Source organism: Pimephales promelas, chromosome 14 (genome assembly GCF_988280905.1).
Source record: "Pimephales promelas chromosome 14, fPimPro1.hap1.1, whole genome shotgun sequence".
Lineage (NCBI taxonomy): Eukaryota > Metazoa > Chordata > Actinopteri > Cypriniformes > Leuciscidae > Pimephales > Pimephales promelas.
Window position 1 is genome coordinate 18,341,553 of NC_142782.1, and position 10,366 is coordinate 18,351,918.

At 36.8% G+C, this 10,366-nt stretch overlaps 1 protein-coding gene across 1 annotated transcript in view; it reads left to right on the plus strand.

The window, feature by feature from the left end:
- The window catches only part of LOC120485133 (uncharacterized), a 31,343-nt gene extending 21,797 nt beyond the window's left edge, over positions 1 to 9,546 (plus strand). Inside the window, exons 55-68 of the mRNA XM_089119169.1 lie at positions 20 to 141; positions 685 to 884; positions 1,164 to 1,222; positions 1,330 to 1,469; positions 1,645 to 1,833; positions 3,817 to 4,017; positions 4,168 to 4,338; positions 4,543 to 4,724; positions 6,127 to 6,297; positions 6,476 to 7,861; positions 8,723 to 8,764; positions 8,854 to 8,910; positions 8,998 to 9,082; positions 9,160 to 9,546. Coding sequence (XP_088975295.1) covers positions 20 to 141; positions 685 to 884; positions 1,164 to 1,222; positions 1,330 to 1,469; positions 1,645 to 1,833; positions 3,817 to 4,017; positions 4,168 to 4,338; positions 4,543 to 4,724; positions 6,127 to 6,297; positions 6,476 to 7,861; positions 8,723 to 8,764; positions 8,854 to 8,910; positions 8,998 to 9,082; positions 9,160 to 9,215 — 3,061 coding nt within the window. The 3' untranslated portion in view covers positions 9,216 to 9,546. The remainder of the gene's footprint in view (positions 1 to 19; positions 142 to 684; positions 885 to 1,163; positions 1,223 to 1,329; positions 1,470 to 1,644; positions 1,834 to 3,816; positions 4,018 to 4,167; positions 4,339 to 4,542; positions 4,725 to 6,126; positions 6,298 to 6,475; positions 7,862 to 8,722; positions 8,765 to 8,853; positions 8,911 to 8,997; positions 9,083 to 9,159) is intronic.
- The last annotated feature ends 820 nt before the right edge of the window (positions 9,547 to 10,366 follow it).

Consider the following 10,366-nt stretch of genomic DNA (forward strand, 5'->3'; position numbering starts at 1 on the left):
TACTAACAACAACAGCTCCACCAACAACAACAAAAGCAACAACAACTCTACCAACAACAAAACCAATAACATCAAAGCCACCAGCAACACCGGTAACAATACCAGCAGCAACGACGGTAACAACAACAACACCACTGTTTGGTAAGTACTGATTACACCAAAGGAAATCTAAAGACAAAGAAGTTTACTCCATTATACATGTTATGGAAACATATATAATGCCTGAAATTAAAAAGATTTCTAAAATGAAAATTGGGTGCTTTTGGTTTGTTGTTGCAGAGATTTTATAATTGAATATTGATTAATTTGATATCAGTTTTCACACTCAGTTGTCTGACTATGAATCTTAACATAGTTGAGGTAAACCCATTTGGTGTCAATTTGACTAAACGTTGAAGATTTGTTATTGAGCAACATACAGAAGCATCACATATAAGCCACTGTCTCTAGCAGAAACCTATAAAACCTGAAAATTACTTTATCAACTGGAATGAAATTTTGTACGCAATATCTTTCACCATAATCCTGAGTGTATAATAACTCATAATCCTGAGTATAAGGACAATATATTGTGAAAAAAAAAATCGCCATTGTACACTTCAATCCGTTTCAACGGCTATATCTATGAGATCAATATGGTAAAGATCAATATTACATTTAATAATATTTGTTTGCCAATCCCAGTTATAATTTATGGCCCAATGGGGTTATGGTCTTTTCATGCTTATAAAATCTGCTTGTATCATCATTTTGTTATTCCTTTTTCTTTTTTTTCTCCAGTAAAACGTCAGATATCACTGTCAATAGACGAGCTTTTTGATGTAAGCCTGAATAATCAGAACAGTGGCAAATTCAAGGAATACAAATCAAATATTGAGAAAGCAGTAAGTGTTAAACAAAAACATCTTGTACCAAATGTAATTTGAATAAAATATAATAAATGTTCCTGTGTTAGGTTCCGGTATTAATTCAGCCATATAGTAAAATTCTCATGTGTTATTTGTCAAGAGACTGTAATTAGAAGAATATAAAGAGAAAAGTGCTTGAAATTGTAACATTTATAAACAAAAGCTGCAAGAACATCATTGTAATAACACAATATTAAAATAATTATATTTTTAAAATATTTAAAAACATTTTTATTTGTACTTTTTCTCATGTAGATCGATAACAGCTTCAAGAAAGTAAAAGGTTTCATTTCTTCTACTGTCACTGGTTTTAGGTATGATATTTTTTCTCCTTAAGAATTTTGCTTTGCTATGGTCATTGTACTTTTGTTTGTTCAAATGCATAATAGACATTTTCCTGTATCTTTTTGTGTTTGATCAGGCCTGGGAGTGTGATCGTAGACTTCTTTATTACATCAGTTGAGGTGATACCGATTACTGAGGAGATAAACCAAGCAATTTTCACCAACATGAAAGACGTCAACAATTTCAAAGTTGATCCAACTTCAATCGCTGAAACTGGTAAAAGATTATGCTGTACTTTTCTGTAGAACAAATATGCAACATTGTGTCAGATATGCAAGAGACAAAAGACATTTTTCAAAATAATGTTTTTTTTTTAAACATCACAGCAGTGTTTGTACTATATGCTTCTTGGAGCTCTAACATGTCCACATCTGTCCTTGTATGTTTCTAGATAACAAAAACCTGCGAACAAGAGATCCTGTTTTTCCTGAACAAGATATAACACTCTCCTGCCCTGACAACCCCCTTGGAAATGTAGACTGGAAATTTCAAGGAGAAATCATACAGCAAAGCAGTCGTTATGTGTTTTTATTAGATCGTCGCTCCCTCACGGTCAAGAATGTTACCATCAAAGATAACGGTGAGTCTTTGCGCCCATGGCAGATCAAAGCTGATGAAATATATAGAATATTATCTCAATCACAAAAGAAACTGTAGCTCTCTCTCTTTTCCTCCACTGTCGTCGCTCCTCCAGTGTGCTTCTCAGTCACTCACTTGCACTCATTTCTCTGGTCTCTCTCTCACAGCTATCAGCCCCGCTCTGGGGTGCGTTTCCTGAAAGCATCGTTAGCCAACTATGGTCGCAAGTTCCGTCGTTATCAGCATAGTTCAACGAGTCGGTGTTTTCCGAAACAATCGTTTCAACGAACATTCGCAAACAGAATCGCAAAGTTGTGTGGTTTGAACGATAGCTCTCGACCTGTGGTTAGAGGCATACTTTCTATGTTGCATCACATTTGGACGTAATAAATCCTTATCTTGAACAAAATAAGCAAGCTGGCCAACCGGTGCCTTTTATTTTGAATACATACAAATGTAATTTACGTCCTTTAGTTTTTCAAAATATTTAGAGTACTGAATTTGAAGAGTGCGCATGTGTGAATGTCATGGTTCTGTCACTTTTGTTACTAGTTCTGTGTGATGACAGAGCTGTGACATTACCTGTCTGTCTCGTGTTTATGTTAGTCTAGTTTCATGTGAGCACATGGCTGCTGATTATTCCTGTGCCATGTGCTTTGTCTAATTGTTAGCTCCTCCCTTCTTGTTATCTGTTGAGTATTAACATTCCTCACCTGTTGTCTCATTACCCTGCTGTGTGTGTTTCCTTTATAGCCTCCTTTGTGTTTTCAGTCCAGTGCTGGTTCGTTTGTCTAAGTCATGTTTCTGATTCCTAGTGGTTTTCCTTGTTAGTATTTGTTCTGGTTTTCCCCCACGTGGGAGTTTTGTTTGTACTTTGTATTTTGTTTGTTTGGTTAATTAAAACTGCACCTTTGTTTTCCTGCAATTGAGTCCTCACTTATGTTTCCTGACCAGTCCGTGACAGTGAACGTGCTCTACTAGTAAGAATGAGCCAAATATTGAGTCTGGTAATAAAGCAGAACAACTGAGAATAATTAGAAATGGTCCTCAGATGACATGTCTGTCATTTATATATAAAAAAATCTAGTGTTAATTGGATCTCAAACAATTTTTATATTACTTCACCACGTGCAAAACCAATGTGGTTGAACGAAACTTTGCGACAATGGGTTTCGGGAAACAGTCGTGACGATCTAGTTGATTTCTCCAATGATGCATCGTACTATGGTGGGATAACTAGCCTACTTTTAATGAAATTATTTGAGATCCAATTAATGCTAGATTTTTTTTATATAAATTACAGACATGTCATCTGAGGACTATTTCTAATGGTTCTCAGTTATTTTGCTTTATTACCAGACTCAATATTTGGCTCGTTTATACATAGTAGAGCACGTTCGCACATGCGCACTCTTACACGTTACTTTAAATCTTTTGACAAACTAAAGACGTAAATTACATTTGCATGTATTCTAAATAAAAGTCAACGTTTGTGGGTAGACTGTTACATTTGAGACACTTTTTGCGTTTTGATTTTTCACACAAAAATAGATACTGAAAAGACGTGAATTTCCAAAAGACATGCCACATGACATTTCATTAGCTTGTAGACTAAGATATTATCAATCAATATTACTCATAGTCATAAGTAGTTTATATATTTCCACAATTCGCTCATAAAAATGGTGCTTTTTGTCTCAACTTTGTCTCAACTGTACCCAAACGACCATAGTTGGCTAACGATGCTTTCGGGAAACGCACCCCTGCTTGGCACAATTCAAATAAATAGCATTTTTTTTTTATAAAATTGTTCATTTTTAATAATTAGTAACTATTGTTTTTTTCCATCTAAATATCCAATTAATCCAAAAAAAAAAAAATAGACAGATTAATCAATTTTCAAAATATTAACTTTGAATGAAAATCTGTTTTAACCATTCTCATGTCTTTGAAGCTGAAATTAAATGTATGTCTGATTTTGCAGGTTTGTACGAATGTGTGTACAATACAGCCACAGGGCTGCATATTACTTGGGACAGGATTGACTACATTAAGCCGAATCCTAGTATGCAAGTACCTACTAATAAAGCATACAAATGTGAAAATCGCCAGGTTGAGCTGGTCTGCTGTGTGCATTCTGATTACTCCATTCAGTGGGTACAGGACAAAAAAATGCTGAGCAGCGGTAAGTATCAGAAATGGAAACAGTCCTTTTGTAATTTTTTACAAATTCAGCCTTAAAACCACAATGGGACAATTGTATTTATTTATTTTTAATTGACGTATGTAAGTAGCCACATCTGTGATGTCTTTCATCTTCATCTTGTATTTCCAGAAACTGATTCACTGAAATGTATTACACAACAGTTTAATATCTTGAGTGAAAGTTCATGTGGGAAAAAAAGCATATTCACCTGCAAATTGAACAATACAGATCTACTTGGATTCTCATACAGCTCAAGGACTGTGGAACTATTTGTTTTCAACCCTCTACCCCCAGACAGCAGTAAGTTCAAGTTCTGTTTCCACCGATTCAACGCCGTCACTGGAATTCACAGGGTCCAGAGTACCATAGATGTGGAGCCTTTCATTCACCCACAGTGATGACTCTAGGCCAACATGTTATGACATTATTAACTCACATAACATATTATGTTTTATAAATCAGTTATTAGAAGGCCTATACATAATTTTCTGCTTCTTTTCATAGCTGTCACATGCTTTGATGAAGTGTATGGTTTTGGAAAATTTCGCGATCCGCCTGTGCTGGGAGACTGTGAGAAAAATGAAGTCGGGTTCAGAGAAGGAGTGTGTCAATCCAATGGCTTTTGGGAAACTGTAAAGGACGAATGTGTTCTTCGTATCATTGATGCACTGAAACAGGAATCAAAGGTTTGCTTTTCAGTTTTACTGCCTGCCATGTTGCTTATGTAACACCTCCGGTCTTACTCAACCCACTCCAAAAAGATCTCGAACTGGCTGGTACGTTAACAAGTACACTAAGGGCCAATCTCATTTCTCTGTTTTACCCCTTCCCCTACCACTTTGTCTGCGTCTTCCCCTTGCCCCTCAATACCGAGTGAAAGGGGGTAGGGGTGAGAACGTTCCTCTAAGAAATGAGACACCACTCGATTACCGTTTGCGTCATCTTCCCTCGCCGCTATAGCTGTCAACAGGTGTCAACAGAGGCGACAAGCGTTGACATACCGGTAAACAAACGATGCTGTCGTCTCATGTTGCGTTATTAATTGCCTGGGCTCTCTCTTTGCACGCTTGGGTGCCATGCCATCCATAGAAAATTGTTTCTCAGAAGCATACGACTGCTTACGAATCAAATGGTACGTATGTTTCATTGTATTTAACGGCGGCGTAAAGTTAATAAAATAATATGAAGTGTCATATCAAGGATTATCAGATAGCTCAGCTCGACAAATAGTGCATAGCTGCTAGCGGTTTACTACCGTTTCAAAACAAAAACATTACAATTAAAACCGCTTGAACAACATTTTATTCAACATTTTATTTATCATAAAACACGAGTGTCATAATACTTACATTTGTGCGACTGCTTAACAGTTCGACGTTCAGCCATAATAAAAAAAACTTGATGCCGGCACTTTTGTTACCCCTCTCTTTCAAGTTTGGTCCTCGGCAAACTTCGTTTCAAGGGCTATGTAGCCCTACGCCTTGGCCCTTGCCCTTAATCAAAATGAGAATTGGGACACCACTTCCCCTCACATGTGCGCAAAACCAGTAAGACAGAGAAATGAGACGCAGCCAGTTGCTAGTGCGCCTCTTTAGATCAGGGGAGTGAGGTTTACACCCACAGCTCTTACTAGCTGGCCTCTGTTACACTTTGTTACATAAAGCACAAGAAGTCTATTACCCATGTATCACAATACCAGTTATATGGTGTAAAATATTAGAGAAATACATATTTTTACTGAGAAAAAAAGTGTTGTATAAAGTTTTTTCACTCAGAAATTGCTAGTACATTTTACAAATAATTACAAAGAATTGGCAAGTAACACATTGTATTAAATGTGAGATTCTGAAGTAGAAAGACAAAATAGTATTTACTTGTAAAACTCCAATAATCTTTGTTTTATTTAAAACGTCTTAAAGGAATTTTTTTAAGTGTATCCATTTTTTTGTAAATACTTGTATGTTGAGCATCTGAAAAATGAAATGGGGAAAGTGATATTTGCTAATGACACAATTATCACTCAATCCAGGAGCAAACCTTTCTTTTTTTGTTGTTGCTTAAACCTTTATTTGTTTTCTTTTTCAAAAGGTTGTGGATCCTGCAACTTTAACAGATTTTGTGATTAAATTGACAAATGCCACCAGAGTCAATATCGTAGATGTAGTTCAATCTCAAGCTACAGTTTCAACAATTGTGGAAATGCTAAACGATATTGCAGTCATCTCCCAAAATACTTTGCTGGATGAAGTTGTGTTAACGGTAAGCTCAAATTTATTGACGTTATACTTTGTTACTTGATTGACTGTATTGCTGTGGTTATGGTGAATCTAGTATTTTTATTTCATGCAGCTAAAATTAAGCCTCTAATATTAATTTTTAGGTCATCTAAATGCGATGACTTTTAACATTTTCCAATCCCACATCATTTATCTTCCAGAATTTCCTCAATATCGTGGATTTCATTTCATCAGAGTCAGCGAAACCTGTATGGGTAGTGTTAAATTCAAATGCCGCAAGCCAAGGCGACAGCTCTCAACTCCTGAATTCCATTGAAAATGTTATAAAAGCGATATCAGACACAAACTTCAACATAACAAGTCCATCCAACTCATTCCTGTTCAAAAAAGTAACAACATCCGTAGACTTTAGGGATGTATTGAGGCTCAACTCAACCGCTGAAATTTTCATCCCAAATATTACATCTACTCGTAAAAATATTACCATCACAGCAGTAGCCTTTTCTTCCTTGGGCAACGTTTTGCCTGCAAGAAATCGGACAGATAACCTAAATGAGACTGAAAATGTCATCAATGGACTCATTGTTGTAGTGAATACAAGCAAACCTATCAACAAAATAGAGCTGAGCTTTGAAAAACGCAGTAATACAGTAGCTCGTAACAATAATTCAGTAATTTTAGGGAACCCTCAATGTGCTTTCTGGGAATTTAACCTGTTTAATAGGACTGGAGGATGGGACTCAACAGGATGTGAGGTCATAAGGATAAACGGCAATGTCACTTGTCGTTGTAATCACACCACTTCATTTTCAATATTGATGTCCCCTTATGCTCCTGACGATCTCTCCTTGGCTGTCATTACGTATGTTGGTGTTGCCATTTCGATAGCCAGCTTGGTTGTGTGCCTGTTCATCGAAATGATCATCTGGAAGGAAATATCCAGAAACTCAACGTCATATTTACGGCATGTATGCTTAGTCAATATTGCTCTTTCTCTCCTGATCGCTGACATTTGCTTCATTATCGCGGCTGCTATCGCAAAGCCCGGGGAGGACTATATTAACTCGTGCAGCGCTGTAGTGTTTTTCACCCACTTCTTCTACCTGGCCCTCTTCTTCTGGATGATGGTCTCAGCCCTTCTGCTCCTCTACCGCACCATCATGGTGTTCTCTCAGATTTCCACATCGTTAATGATGGCGATTGCCTTCATCGTGGGCTATGGCGCACCTCTCCTCATCTCAGTTATTACCGTCGCCTCCACTAGTGGAAGTCAAGCATACGTCACACAGAATGGGACATGCTGGCTGAACTGGGACATTTCCAGGAACCTTCTGGCCTTTGTCATACCAGCTCTGGTTATTGTGTTTGTCAACATTGTTGTCGTAATTATAGTCGTGGTGAAAATGCTCAGAGGAAGAGTAGGAGAGAGCAACAGAGGTGAAAAGAACATCTTGGTGGTCATTCTCAGAAGTGTGGCCATTTTGACGCCCCTCTTCGGCATCACATGGGGTCTCGGATTGGGCATTACGATAGAGCCTAAAGCTTTGGCCCTCCACTACCTGTTTACAATCTTCAACTCCTTGCAGGTATAATTGATCACTTAGATATAAATCTTAAGATCTATTCTTGGTTCAGTAGTGAAGCTCGATTATCTATATAGTTGATTCCCACAAAAACACATTTCAAGCTTACTGAGAGGCATGCCAGTCCATACAGTTTCACTAATATTGCCACAACATGTAAACACTATGACTGTTAAAGGGATAGTTTGCCCAAAAATGAACATTTTGTCATCACTTACTCACCCTCAAGTTGTTCCAAACTTTGTGTTTCTTTCTTCTGTTGAACACAAAAGAAGACATTGTAAAGATTGTTGCTAATCAAAGAGTTGACGGTAGCCATTGACTTCCATAGTAGTTGAAAAAAAATAATATGGAAGTCAATTGAGCCCAACTGTCTGGTTACAATTTTTTTAAATATATTTTTTAAATCAACAGAAGAAGAAAAATCATACAGGTTTGGAATAACTTGAGGTGATGACAATTAAAGTTTTTGGGTGAACTACAGGTACCCCTTTAACATGATAGTGTGAAAAAACCTTTGTTGACATGATAACCCTAAAACAACTGCTAAAATTATTTAAACAACTTTAACCAAAAATGGCGTGCCTCCGCCCAATCAACAACTGAGAGATTGAGTCCACACCCTAATTCTTTTTCTATTTTACACTAAGATACTTCAACATAAAAGTCCTACAAAATACAAGACTGTAGTGATTACACTCAGATGTCGCTTCATTGCAACTTTAAAGAATTCCGTATTATGCCACAAATGCTTCTACTGAACCTGGAATATTCCTTCAAAGAGTCATATATTTCACATTAAAAAATTATTACAGTTTATTAGAAAAAAGCAACTAACTGGTATGACCTGTTGGCTAATTTCAGGGCTTCTTAATATTGGTCCTTGGATTGCTGATGGAAAAGAAGGTAAGAGCTGAGTTTCTCGTTTTATAAGCTGTTCTTGACATTACGTTCTAGTTATTTGTTGTCTGAGACACTTTATTTTTCCCCAAAAGGTTCGGGAGACACTTAAAGCGAGATTGGCTAGACCCACTGGATCCCGTGCCTCATATGTAAACACATTTTCCTCATTTGTTTCCTTCAAGTTTTTCATGAAAAACACGTTTATTGAAAACACAATGCCATCTTTCCTATCATAGAGCTTGGAAGCCAACACCCACAGCAGTTCTTCCAACAGAACGACTCTCACGGATGTTTTCAACACCATTCTGAGAAGAGGCAGGAGTAAGTTGAATGTCACTGTTCATGATTTCTAATGCATATTGCCTGAACTTTTATTGTAATGCTCTTATGTTTTACAGATGCTAGGGCAAATATAAACTCCTCAAACAGCCACGAAAGTTTTCTGAACGCTTAGCCGGACAGAACAGACGGACGGCTTAATTTCCTGTTCGAATGCTTCTCTATCGCAGTGCCTCGGGCACAACTTCTAACTGAGAGTGTTTGATTTCTGTCTAGACTTCTTGAACTATACATACAATCCCTTCCTGAATGCTACAACTTGAATATTCAGTAATTTTCTGTTTTCTATTGGTCAACCAGATTGGCCAGGTTAGATTAAAAACATCTATTTTTGATCTGTACACACTGTTTTATGAAAATGGAAATTCAGTTCTGGTTTCTGTTTGAACACTGTTTAGTGTACCAACACTTTATCCTTCCTCTCTATTAAATTCATCAATGAATAACACTTGTTTCAAATGTCATTATTAGGGGTACTTGCCAATAAGCATCCTGGTTATTTTGGGGGAAATCTGATTTGAAATGTTTTCTTTTTAGATGAGAGAAAGACATTAATCCTACATAATGATTTTTTTTGTTTGTTTTTTTTATTAAAACAATAAGGCATGCTTTTCACTTTTTCCCTCAAGGAACTCAGCATGAAACTTCTCTGTAATCCCAATTTGGTAACACTTATAATAACTGCATGCTATGAATCAATTAAGCATTAGTAAATAGTTAATTCATTATTTATAAAGGATTAAAAAGGATTAATAGAAATTAATAAGCAGTTTACGAATACAGGATTTATAAGCATCTGTGTGTGTGTGTTTAATAATTGTATTTTCATACTTTATTAATTACCAATTTATCATAACTTTTTTACTTTTGCTAGGTATTCTGATTAATTGTTTTGTCATTTTGCCTCCACGTTTCCCCGATTGCTCGCGAGCTTCTCCTCCTGTCCATATCCATACGGTAATCTCTCTACTGTGCAACAGAGAGTCGCTTGGTTATGATGCAATCGTTAGCCTACTTTTACAAAAAAAAAATGCTTCTACATCACCAGCTGGAGTGCCCTTGAGAACCACCAGAGGGCACTCCAGATTAGACTATTATCACTCACAAACTACATTTCCCATAACTCACTGCTCGGACTCATCTTCACTAATCACACTCACCTGTACCTCATTCACTGATTGCATTCACCTGTCTCATTCTGTTAGTCTGTCTATATATACCTTGTTCATTAATTCACTCACTGTTAAGTCCTGTTTTACTGTTGGT